General features: G+C 37.4%; 1 protein-coding gene across 2 annotated transcripts; it reads right to left on the bottom strand.

The window, feature by feature from the left end:
• Positions 1-255: 255 nt before the first annotated feature.
• On the bottom strand, positions 256-9,599 carry LOC141670786 (E3 ubiquitin-protein ligase UPL3-like). 2 transcript variants are annotated; one of them, XM_074476786.1, is made up of 19 exons: positions 8,522-9,599; positions 8,297-8,407; positions 8,076-8,192; positions 7,783-7,953; positions 7,550-7,711; positions 6,858-7,106; positions 6,657-6,778; positions 5,808-6,566; positions 5,144-5,591; positions 4,643-4,738; positions 2,630-4,189; positions 2,310-2,531; positions 2,112-2,216; positions 1,602-1,682; positions 1,429-1,497; positions 1,217-1,345; positions 1,027-1,146; positions 682-878; positions 256-509 (listed from the first exon to the last, which is right to left on the bottom strand). In XM_074476786.1, exons 1-18 carry the CDS (start codon positions 9,305-9,307, stop codon positions 813-815), a joined length of 5,373 nt encoding a protein of 1,790 aa, XP_074332887.1. In that variant the 5' UTR covers positions 9,308-9,599; the 3' UTR covers positions 256-509; positions 682-812. The 2 variants fall into 2 exon arrangements, with proteins under 2 accessions (XP_074332887.1, XP_074332886.1); XM_074476785.1 differs by having other exon boundaries at positions 5,144-6,566.
• Between the last annotated feature and the right edge of the window lie 3,999 nt (positions 9,600-13,598).

The raw sequence follows: 13,598 nt of genomic DNA, 5'->3' as shown, positions 1-13,598 counted from the left end.
GCCAATTATCAGGCTTACCTCGCAATAGCTATAGTCTATACAGAGTAGCAAGTGTAAATAAGTTGTTATAGATATGCCGATACCAGCAATCCCTCAGTTCAGAAAAAAACCCATTAGTATAATATATGCATTTAAACAGATAGTCCAAAGAAAATGATTGACCATGTAACGGAGGCATGCTGTTTGCATTTTTCTTGAAAGAAGGGTGAGCAGCTTGACTACAAATACATGCATTACTATGGAGAACAATAGGGCTGCAAGTTCCAACAATTTTTATTAACTTGAGCACACCAATGTCTAATAAATAACATTATACAACTCTTTGTGAATTAAATTAAGGAAGAATACATGATCATACATGTATGTACTCTTTTTAGATTGATTACAACAAAAAACGGAAGATTTTAAACTTCCTGTTTATCTACAACCATTCTCTCGGCGGGATTGAGCTCCACGTATCTTCCCTCTAATCACTCCGAACATGGAAAAATCATATGTATTTTAGGGAGCTGCCATAGTCAGCAAACAATTAAAACTAGAAACACGGTGACATACCATAGCAATCAAAGACTAAAGATTTATAATTGCAATTTTTTACTAGAACGACCAACATGACAACAAAACCCAACTGCCCTTTAAATCCATTAAACCTTAAAGTTAGTCAGAGATGAGGATGCTGACCTTTATAGTTTGCAGCTGCCCCAAGGCCACAGGGAAGACGTGAGGGATGCTATTTCCAGCACTAACAAAATCCAGTTTGAAAATGAAGACAAAAGTGTTTCCAATAATATACATCTTCAGTTAGTCTAGACTCATGACAAATCAAAAGATCCCTGTCCTTCACTTATAGCATATAGCAGTTTCTTGCACATGACTTCCTGTTACATCAGAAACGGTAAAACAAATTAAAAAGGCGAAATTCCTAACCAATATGAAAGCTTGAGCTCAAACTTTCTTTTGGTCTTAAATATTCCAGCTTTTATTAGCACGTCAAACAAGAAACACAGTCCCCGCTAAGTCAATAACCTTGGTAGAATAAGGAGGAAGCTTCAAGTAATTAGCACATGTCATCACACTTGGCAAATCATCATCTGCCGATTCTGACACGCCGGCCACATTAGATATGTTCCCAACAGTTGATGAATGCTGCAAGCAAAAATCACAATGTCAATTGCATACAACACAAAGATCAAAATTTTATTAGTAAGCACCATACCTTTCTCACGATCGTTAGCTTTGGATTAAGGGCTGCCAAACCACCAGGGGGAAGCCGAGGTGCACCTGTCACAAATTGACAGAAAGCCCGCTGCTGCTCTGGGGTAAATTCCCCCATAACCTCAAGCAACTGCAGACAACAAAATGCCATTTCAAAATCAAAGTTAAAATATTGTTTGGCATGTGAGGAGCAAGATTCCTAATGTGACTTACATTGACAATTGCAGGGCTCTTTGCATTATAGCCATGATCAAACTTAATGTGATCTACAAGTGTCTCCATCTGCGTAAAAAGAAATTTGACATGTTACATAAGATTAATATAAATACATATGATGTCATAATTACTGATAGGTCCGAAGTAAATAACATGATACTGAATTTAACCTTCCACAACTCTCTACGGCCGCAAAGCAAATAGTCCAATTCGTCTGGAGAAAATATTTGTAGAGCTGAGATGTCAAAGACCTGAAGGCATATTATTATACAAAATAAAAGTCAGGTTGCGAAACTGAAACTTATCTGATCAGAAATTAAGTCCGCCCTATATGGCATTGGCAATACCTAAATATAGTAATCACACACAGAAGAAATAGGTATAAAATAGTATTAAATTAGGAAAAAGAAGTATGGGAAAAGAGAGTGAACCTAGAGTATATTGTTGAAAAAGGTATGACATCCACCAAAGACATACACAGACAGTAACATGCTCATAAAACTCATAGTAGAAAACTAGGTAAACAAGAGCACATAAAAGGAGAGTGAACCTAGAGCACATTCTTGACAAATGTATGCCATACACCAAATACATACAGACTGTAATACGCTCATAGAATAAAATCTGACTTGTGCTTTTTAGAAAGGTAAACAACCGAACAACCAGAGGCCCCTGCTGACCTGATTAAAGCCAGCTCTAAATGCCTCCAGCTGTTTAAAGATCCCTCCTCTTACAGTAGCATCAACAGCAAGGGAAATATACTCTTCCAAATTATTTATATCAACCTAAGGAATTCAAATAAAAAAAAAACCATTAGTATATGACAATGCAATGGTGTGTGTAACACATATGCTTGCGGACATTGTCACATAACGTACCATCTCACCGCCCGGTTTCATAACATAATTAGAATATCCAGGAAGTGTAAAATCCAGACATAGATCTTCTACTGAAGCCCCATGGAAGCGTATATCAACTACTTTGTAATCTTGGCCTCTTGTTGATTCTAAGTACTGTTTCCTGCAAACAAGGGCTTGTAGTTCCAGCAGCGACTTCCCCAGTTCAGCATCGAACGAAAGAATGTCATGCAAATTTAGTTCCTGAATCATTTAAAAAGTTATCAACACTCAACTAAAATGAACCAACAACTTGCCATAAAAGATAAAAGTTGTTGGTGAAGAACATGAAATTGGCTTACTTGACCAAGAACAAGCTTATAAAATGCAGTTGATAATGGCAAGTCCAGAAGCCGTCCATCTTGAAGAGCCTTGGCTATCACACGACCAAGAAGCCTAAAGTATTCAATTACTTTGTTCAGTTGTCCAACATCAGAACCATCAGATGGTGGCCAAGGCCGCGGGAACAAACCAAGAGGTGCTTGAATAAGATCTCTAGATGCCTGAACATTGCTTGTCCTCTTCCCATCTTTTTGTTGAATTGCATCACCTTCCGCTGCTGATTTATTGTAGGAATCAGATCTCCACATTCCAAGTCCAACCTTCTGTAGGTCATGACTCAAAAGGGTGTAGAACTCCAAAGTTGGTCCTAATCCAGTGCCAACTTCGCCAAAATATTCTACTTCGAGAACAGCCTTTTGACTAGAATACATCTCCATAACTTTTGCAGCAGACTCGAGAATGCGATTTCGAGATACGCGAACTTTTTGCCTCTGTAATCTTCCAACCCGCACCTCTCTTTCATTCATTGAACCATGACCATCTGCACCCTGCTGCTGTTGAAGTCGATGCAATGCACGAGACAATCCAAAAGCAGTAGAATAGAAGTACTGACGTCGGGTCTCAAAAGGAAACAAGAATGGGCATGCTCTTGTCAACTGGTAACACCAAGAGGGAAGGCTCCCACTACAAAGGGCGAGTGCATCTTGAATCTGTCGAGCTAATTTCGGAGTGAGCTTACTATTGATAAATTCCTCAAAGGGAACCCTGACACCTGTCACTATAATCTCATCTAAGCTAGGGATCTTTCCTTCAGCAAAACTGGTTGTCGCTGCCTCAATGCGTAACCGTTGTGCTAGTTGATTCAACCCTTCTAATACACGTAATAGTGCCAATATACCATATGATGGATTACTTTTTTCTAGATCACAAGGAAGCTCCACATGCAAAATACTATCTAGAAGTGATGTCTGCTGCAATGACGAATTCACAGTGGAATGAAGTGCCGCACCCGTCCTTGCTGATTTACCAGACGATGCAGAACTTACTGCCTCAACTGAAGCCCGATCAGTTTGGCTGTCTGCCCTTTGATATGTGATGGTATATATATCACCCCACAGTCTGCTTCCATCACCAGAAACAAAATCATTACCATTATATCTCTCATCGTCATCCTCATCATTGACAAGCTGTCTCTGTACAGCCTGATAGATGGTCAAATGTCTATTTAGCTGCTTACCAGCAGCTGAAAAAATTAATTTGGGTTGCTCATTATGACCAAAGATGAGTCTTCCCTGTCGGTCTCTTGCTCCCCTGATACCTCTACCATTTGAAGATGCAAGCCCAGCCATAGCAGCAGCAGCAAAAGACATTGCACCCCTTGAACCAAAAGAATTCCCACTCTTGAAATTAACAGAATCAGGGCCCTTATCTGCTGTAGCTCTGCTGCTGGAACCGCGAGCTGCGTTTGTCTGGTTACTAGTAAGTGTTGGGGCAATGGGACTACTGTCAGTAGAATCGCCTAATTTTACATCATGTACTCTGTCAGGCGTGCAAAGAGGAAGAGAATAGCCTCTCAATCGCTACAAACACAAAAGACATGTATTAATTATGGAAAATTTATAATGAATAGACAATATATTGTACTCTACATACCGAGTTGACAAGACACCAGGAGCACACATTTAACATTATTAATCTATTATACAGATGACAATATTCTTTACCTAGTCCAATCAAAAAATGCATTTACCAACTGAGCAACAAAAAAAAAAGAGCAGGTAAAACTTCTCCAAAATAATTGCTTTAATAACAGCATAGCAGAAAGTTTTCATTAGTTAAGCTACAAATTTTTGTAATTACTAAAATTTCTCGCAGACGTATTAAGTAATACTTGCTTTAATAACAGCATAGCAGAAAGTTTTCATTAGTTAAGCTACAAATGTTTGTAATTACTAAAATTTCTCGCAGACGTATTAAGTAATAAAAAGGAAAGAAATGCCACATAGGCATCAACAAAAGATTATTGTACATACATCATCAAGGTCATCTTCGTCCTCTTCGGAGATATCATCATCTTCAATCACTAGAGCCTCATCAATTTCAACAGGAGATATGTCCATATCTTCATCCTACAAGGTACAGACATGAAAGTGCTATAAGGAAATCTAAGCAAGATAACTTCAACATGAGGGGAATTTTCAATAAATACCGGGGTAGATAATATCATACATGACAAGGGGAGAAAAAAGTATTATCTCCTTCCTCACAAATATTTAACTAGAATTAACTTCTACTTCTTAAGAGATCTATACATTGGCCTACAGGACAGTAATCAATGTTTTGACAGAGTTATGTAAGCTATTTAATATATCAAACTTGGACAAAAGCTAAAACTACAAAGCTGATCAGCTTTGAACTTCATAATGAATCACTGGGAAAATTCATGTAGAACACCGATCACATGCCACAGTGCTTGGCACTTACTGCGAGGACCTATAGATGCTGTAAAAAAATACCCCTAGCTGATTGTATACCTCAGAAGAAGAATCTGCTTCTACAGGTTTCATTTCTGCATCTTTATCCAGAACCGCTTTTCTATGAGCAGCATGTCTTGTCTGAGGTCCTCCTGCATCGTCTTGAGCCGTCTTCAAAACAGCTTTGCCCTTCCCTTTAGATAAGCTTGTGCTCCTCTCTTGTGATGATTCCTTCTTGGCATTTTCATTGATAACAATAGATGCTCTAGATCTTGTTGACTGACGGCGGGTATTATAAGCGGGGGTTGCAGTAGATAGTGACGAAGCACCAGCTCCAGTAGGAACTTTTCCAGACTCAAAACTTCCAATGGACGCCGTAGACTTCTGTACAGAATCAGCTCGTTGTACTCGAGGCCAAAGGAAGTCTTCAATTGCAGCTAGAGTCGCCAAAGGATCAATCAGAACAACATTTGAAGAATAATCACGGAGAGATTTTTCTCCTTGTGATCTGCACAGACGCAACTTGAATGGTTGAGCCAGAGCACTTAAGCCAGAAGAGAGACGGACACTACCACTAGATGACCTTGCACTGTGGCTAAGTACGACAGGAAAACGCTCTGAAGAAGACAAAGCATCTTGAAGCTTCTGAACTAAGATACTCATTGGCACATCATTTTTTTCATTAATGCCTGAAGGAAGAGCAAGTGCAACAAATGATTTATACCTTCTCATTGCTTGTTGTCGGAGCTTAGACAGATTAGCTTCTGACAATTTCTCCTTAGTAGTGTATCCACAGGAGAAGTAGTTCAGCAAAGCATCCACCACACCGCTACCAATGAACTCAAAAGTGGAAACACCATTCCCATTGCTTAGCTCGAGTAACATCTCGGAAATTAACCCAACAAATTTATCTTCTTCGCTATCCGAAATATTAGCAATACGCGGACCAGAAGCTCTAGATGCACCTTTTAATTTAGTAGTCCTGTCTTGAATACCAGCATTCAACCTTGAGCAAAGGTTCTTTAAATTTAAAAGATCATCTGTAACCCCAGCATCTCCAGAATTCATGCGGAAGTATTTTTCTTTGAAAGTTTTGGCACATGCACTCACAGCCATCCGAATATTGGAGTTAACAGAAGGAATTTCAGTTGCATTTGGAGGTGACCCAATAGTTGGAACTGAGTATTTGGAATCTTCTGTGCTGTTCACATTTGAAGTTGAGTTGTCACCTCGTCTTTGGTAACGTTTTGAACGTGATGAAGACCCAGTTATGGAATCATTTGCCATCTCACATAGTGACGACTGAGATACCACGGTACTAGTAGATCCAGTTAATATCAATGCATCTACAGCATGTAATACACCTTCGCGTAAGAACATATTGAAGAAAGTTCCGGGAAGTTTTTCCATTAGAATATCCGCTATTTGAAGGGCAGGCACCAAAACTTGTGGATCCTTCCACGCTAATACCCCAGCTAAAAAGCTAAACCAAACGAAAGATGCATGCTTAATTATCCACCACATTGAATCAGACGACCATATTAAACAGATAATTTAAGAAAAACCTGTATACCTCGATATATTTGTTCCACTTAACAAGGACTGGATCATATCTGCACTGCTAAAGTACATAAGTTTCCCAATAACAGAAAGGCACTTGTGACGAACAGAACCGTTCACACTAGATCCATAGATCTGCAAAAAAAAAGATGGGAACATTAGTTACAACCTATAGCAAAGAACCTAATCAGATCTAATTGTCCGAACAAATTACCTGAATTAGAACAGGAAGAAGGTCCATTCCAAATTGATGAAGAAGCTCCGGCTGTTCATTTAACAATTTCTCACGAGAAGAAAATTCAAAATTGTTTCTGGTAGAACCTACTTGCACTTCAGAACTGCTAGCAGCAGCATTCTTTAGATGAGAACCCCTTTCAAATATGTTACAGCTTGCAGGAAGAGAAATAGATCCTTCAGGTAATGGCGGAAGAAGTTCATTTGCTAGATTCACAATCTCAAAAATCTGAGCCATGAGATAGATAAGCATTTAAGTATCCACATACATGTACGTATATATTCCAACATATAACTACTGTCAACTTACAGATATTAATTGTCACTGATATTTGTTCACCGTGTTCTAGTGGTAGCCTAAACCAATTACAAATTAATGACTGAATTATTTGAGGCGATATATTTGCTGATTTTTTTCATAAACAGGCTAATAAATTTTTTAGTTCCTGTATATTAAGTGCGACTTTTACCAATTTTCCATATTGTATGTGTGCGTATCACTATATAGTATGTAAATATTAACCCCCACAAAAGTGACGCTACTCAGAAATGAAATTGCAATAATCACATTAAATATTATTGAGTTTCTTACCCAACAGAAAGCGATTTAATTGCAGATGGACACTTAAATAGTAGCCCGAAACAAAAATAAAAGTAAAAAGTAGCGTCTACCTGCTCCGCTGGTCTGCTTAAAGCAGGGGCTGCAGACATGCCTGCGACAAGACCTGAACCCGATAATATATTTTTAAGAATGCCACTGATCCCCAAGAGTAGCAAGGTTTTGGCTCCGAGCGGTGAGCCGCTTGCACACGTTGAAAGCAAGTGTACCAATCCCTGCATGCCTCCTAAGTCATAATCTACATTTTCATATTCAGAAGCTCATAACATGAAGTGATTGTATATACCGTGTATGTGGATGTGCTGAGAGAAGATTGGCCACCTCCGGAACTAGTGTTAGATATCAGTGTCGCTGCCTGCGTAACCAGCCCGTGATTGCACAGTTGGTCAAGATTATCAGAAGATGAAGCAAAAGCCTCGGTAATCCTAGTCAAGCAGATGGAAGCATGCTCTATAACCTACACAACAGAGACAGGAAAATGACAAAAATGAATAAACATTAAACAAATTGTTAAAGTAAATTTATGACAACCTATTATAATCAAATAGTTGCTAGACTTCAAAATAACGACTTCAAAACCTTGGCATCATGATACTGGAGTAGGTTAGTAAGTATAGGAACTGCATCCATTACAAAGTCCGAAGCATCTGAAGGCAGCTTCTTACAAATATTTGCAGCACTAGATAATGCCACGCGCTGAAGAGGAAAAAAATATCAATCAATGCTCAAATGCACCAGACAAGGTTATAGGCTTTTATGGCAACATTCAAAAAACAAAAAACTTCAAGTATTGAAGATACCTGGACTCCGGTAGAGAAGAAGTCGAGATACGACAACACTGCTATCAACGCACCTGCGCGTAAGCAAGCGGTTGGGTGTTCCTGAGATATCTTTTTCAAAGCTTGTAGAGACTGTCCAAATAAATATCAAAATTTGATTCAATATGACAACAAATGTATTAAAACAAGCAATTCAATGTTAAACCACAAATCATTTCCCAAAAGCAATAAACAACAAACACTCACCTGTTCAGCCAAATCCATATACTGAATCGCGACCAATCTATTAACAAAAGAACTAACCGCACCATAATGCACAACAGCAGAACACGAAGACGGAAGCACATCACACAAATGTGTGATCGCCCTAGCTGCAAGCAACATAATATCAGGATTACTCTCATACCCCAACAACCCAACAAGCACGGGAACAAACGAATCCACGGGAAATGTACTAAGTGAATCCTCCGTCCCAATCGAAAGCATCTCACAAAGCTGGGTCAAAGCCTCAACTTGCTTCCCTTCCTCTCCCTCAGCTCTCAACCCAACCAAAATCTTCTTCAACCTCCCACTCTGATGAGAACTCGACGCAGCAACCATAGCAGAAGAGGGAAGCAAATCATCCAATCCAGCTCCCAATTTCCTCAACAAACCTTGTAATGCACTACTAGCAGAAGTCAAATTAGAATGCAACATTCCCACACCATCCTCGCTATCCTCATCCTCATCATCACTGTCCTCCTCTTCCTCATCGTTTCGACTCGAATCGATCTTTAACCCCAACATCCTCTCAATTTCATTCCCTCTAACCCTAACATCAAATTCCTTCTCTTTCCCTTTCTCACTCTCCTTAACCTTGTCCAAAACATGATTCTTGCCACGTCGACCCCGACCCGAACCCGAAGACTCGTCCATATTCACAGCAACAGAACTTTTCAAGATTGGAGAATTAAAACGACGGCGTTTAGAAGCACGAGTTAACACACCAGATGAAGAAGGGGCCTCTGCCCTTTTACGGCTACGAGTTTCCATACAAAAACCCACAAACCCCTTTAATTTACTGGACTAAACCAGCGATCAAACATGATTAGATGTGTGAATTAGCTCATTTTTTGACCTGGGGTTCTTGAAATAAGTATAAAGATTGAATCTTTAGCGATTATACAAACAAGAAACTGTATGTAAGGAGGTGGATGAAGAAACACAATTGAAAAAAGATTGAATCTTGGTTGAGGATGTTAATCTGCGTGTGGTGAAAGCTTACTTACCCAGCCGCTAAAGAGAAAATGTGTGTACACACCCAAGATATACAGCCCAAGACGAAGCTGATGTTTAGCTTACATAACCCCAAAAAAAACATTTTAAGAAAATACTAATGTATTTATTATTATTATTATTATTATTATTATTATTATTAAAATATACGTGGCTCGTAAATAAAGGATGGATAATTTAAGAGGTCATTTTATAAATTTACTCTGTATTTTCCAATTATTTAAAAAAAAAAAGAGAAAATTATAAGTTTTGACGGTGTTGCATATATCTCCAATTTAACCAATTTATTGACCGATAAATTGGTGATCGGAGGGCTATCACACATATTTTATTAAATCGTTTAATAAAATGATTTTACTTTATTTGGTTAAAATCAGAACAAAATCGGTTCAATCTTGAAAAAGAGAAAATGATCAAATTATCTTGAAAAAGAGAAAATGATCAAATTAACTATTTTTGAAGGACCATTGGCCTGATATACCGACCCTCACCCTCAGATTAAAGGCTCAATATACCCACCGCAAACGACACATGGAATAACGTATCTAAAAAATAATCAACAAAGCATGTAATAACCCCAATTTTTGGAAAATTTTGAAACCCTTATGAATAGTGTTTTTGCTTAATGAGAAAACTTTTCATGCCACACTATATAGGGGTTCTGATATGGATATTCTGAGATTTTATTAGTACTTTATATGGGATATAAGTGTATATAAAGATCGTCAGAATCCAAATCCGAACACTTTGATTTTTCCCAGAAATCCAATAGATACGGAAAGAATTGAGTATAAGGTAACAGGATAAAAGAATTTAAATTAAAGGATTATAATAGAGGATCATAAAAAGGAATATAATGTATTGAGAAAGGTTAAGGGAACCTAAGTAATAAGATCCCGGGTATGATCCCTCAAACGATAAACGAAAACGAAAGTTAAGCGAACAGTATAACAGATCAGCGGTCATTAGGCAAACAATTAGGAAGTTAATCAAAGAGATTAGAGAGGATGATGTCACCCAACCAATGAGAAGAGGACAAGGAGGGGAGGATGACATCATGAGGATGACACAAGCATGACATGGGAAGGAAGGAGATGTGGTGGCTTTTTAACCACACAAAATCAAGGGCAGCTAGGTAATTTACTAAAACAAACACAAAAATCAAACCAACCAAGCCAAGCAAATCATTTTTCATCAAAATCAAAAAGAAACCAAGGCATTGTTCTTCATGCTCTCGGCCAAAACAGAACCAGCACACTAAAACTGTTGTATCTCCTTCATTTCTCACTCAAATATTGTGTTCTATAGCTCATTGGAAAGGTATTGAGATGAACTACAACTCTTGTTCACAAGTCTCGTCCAAATAATCATGGTAAGACCCTCATTTTTACAGTTCTTTAAATCGGACTTTTAGAAACTTCAAAGCCTAACTTTGTGTTCTTGATTTCTTTGGAAAGATCAAGCTTGTAGGAGGCTCCCTAAGGCTTCCTAGAAACTTAACACCTCCCAAGGAAGATATAAACTTCAAACCCTAGCCTTTACTTTATTTGTTAGTAAGTTTAATGGTTGGTTTTGTGAAATGAGAAGCATGGATTGTGATTATTAGTAGTTTGGTTTGATTTGGAAGTGTTTTGGTAATTGAAGCTTGATTATAGTTCATAGGTCTTGATTGTGGTTGTTTGAGTTGAAAACCTTGGAGATTATGGACTGATGTGGTATGGTTTCGGTGAAGTTTTGTTGTATTAATGGTTATGAGTTGGTTGGTGGTTAATTGGAGTAGTTTAAACATTGGTAATCGCGTAAACATAGCCGTCGTAATGTCCGATTTACTTTAGACTGCTTTTGTTCATAATATTTGGACCCGAGAACTCCCTGCTAGATTATGACCATTGCCATGTTTAGATAGTTCATGTTACGAGCTTCGTTTTGATATGTAGTTCGTTTGATTCCGATGTACGGTTTAGGAGAAACGACCGTTTCAAGTAACGGTGTTTCGCGAACGAATCATTTCCCCTCGCCTTACTTTGAAACATAGGTTAAAGACCAAAAAGGGTTAATTAATGTATGAAACAATTATGGTAAGAGTTTTAGGCAGTTGGTAAGACACTCGCGAAGGAATCGCTTTAAAACTCGTAATGGTTAATTTATTAAAAATGGTGGAGCCGAGGGTACTCGAGTGACTTAAGAGAATCAATAAGCGCAAAACAAGCGTTAGAGTCTAAGTTAGTTAAAGTATAGATTTACAAGTGACTTTGGTTTAATTCCAACTTACTTATTGTTTATAGGTTACCAGACTCGTCCCGAGCCTTTTATCACCCCAAGTCGCTCAGGCAAGTTTTCTACCCGTTATAACTGTTGTTGTGATGAATATATGTATTTGCATTATCTTGCGATAGATGCATGTTGGTTAATTAGTAAATGATGCAATATATTGAAGCATGCTGCTATGGTATATATATATGCATGCCTATTTCGCATTCTTTCCATATATATATCTGTTGATTCAGTTGATAATACCTATACTAGAGGATAGCGGTAATTTGCATATACCCTTAGTACAGGGACCCAAAGGTGAAAATATTTTCTAAAACCGGGAGTCGAGGATCCCGAGTAGATTTTGTATATATGGATATAAATATATATATACTTATATATATATATGGTCATAGTTTTCAAAACTATTAATCGAATAAGGTTTATTCGATAACTTTAACTTTATTTTATTATTGAATATTATTTCGAATATTATTCGAAGGCGTATGACTCCTTTATATTAAATGAATATTATTTTGAATATTCATTCGAGGACTTATGACTCCTTTTATTTTATTAATGAATATTATTTTGAATATTCATTCGGGGACTTATGACTCCTTTTATTTATTTATCTGAATATTATTTGAATATTCATTCGAGGGCTTATGACTCTTTTATATTATTTATTGAATATTATTTGAATATTCATTCGAGGACTTATGACTCATTTTATTTTATTAATGAATATTATTTTGAATATTTATTCGGGGACTTATGACTCCTTTTATTTATTTATCTGAATATTATTTGAATATTCATTCGAGGGCTTATGACTCTTTTATATTATTTATTGAATATTATTTGAATATTTATTCGCAACAAGGTTGCAGTTTTGGTAAATGAATTGATTACTTACCCAATGTTCGGGAAGTAAGTCCATCTATTGAGTCGGCATAAGCAACATGGGCTCAGTGGGCGTCCATGATAGTGTAAGTGGCTCAGTGGGAGTCCATCAAATGCATAAGTGGCTGAGTGGCAGTCCAGCATAAGGTCCTATTGCGACCAGGGTGATGACCAGTGGGGAATTCGTCCATCTACTAGTAGAAAAGGTTACTTATGGGTATCTTTGCCTGATCAGCAAGATATCTGGTTTATGCCAAATTCTTTTCCTTTCCAAATTTATTGGATATTGCAATTCTGTTCATACTTTACATGACAGAGGTTTTCAGGAAATGTATAAAGAAGATGTATATGTGGATATATATATATATATATCAGAACTAAATGAAGTATATCATAACTTCATTTCCTTTAATAATATTTCAAAGATTTAATCTATTCAAATCTTGTCTGGTAGTCTCATCTATGTGATGAACTGTTGAAAGCTCATTATACTTTGAACAGTGGTAGTTCAAGTAGCTTTATAAATGATATAAGTATAGTGAAGTATTTGGTAACTTCATCCCTTGTTTTTACTTATATCTAGTAAGTAATTATCTTACTCATGATAAAAGATTCTAGTAAGTATCCATTTAGATACTTATATTATTGTTATCACTATATATTATCTTGCGAGCTGTAAGGCTCACTCTTGCTTTATTTCTTCATCACACAACAACAGTTAGGAAAGATGGCCAGACTCCAGCAGACCCAGCGCAAGCGCGTGGGAAACGTCCCGCGTCTTCCCGATGATGTTGTGGCTGCTATAGCTGCAGAGGTAGATCTATTGGTAGATCAGGCATTCTATTTTTGAGAATCAAATTATGTATAATTATAACTTGTGGCAGATAAT

The sequence above is a fragment of the Apium graveolens genome, chromosome 7, assembly GCF_009905375.1.
Source record: "Apium graveolens cultivar Ventura chromosome 7, ASM990537v1, whole genome shotgun sequence".
Lineage (NCBI taxonomy): Eukaryota > Viridiplantae > Streptophyta > Magnoliopsida > Apiales > Apiaceae > Apium > Apium graveolens.
This window is presented reverse-complemented; position numbering and strand designations above follow the sequence as displayed.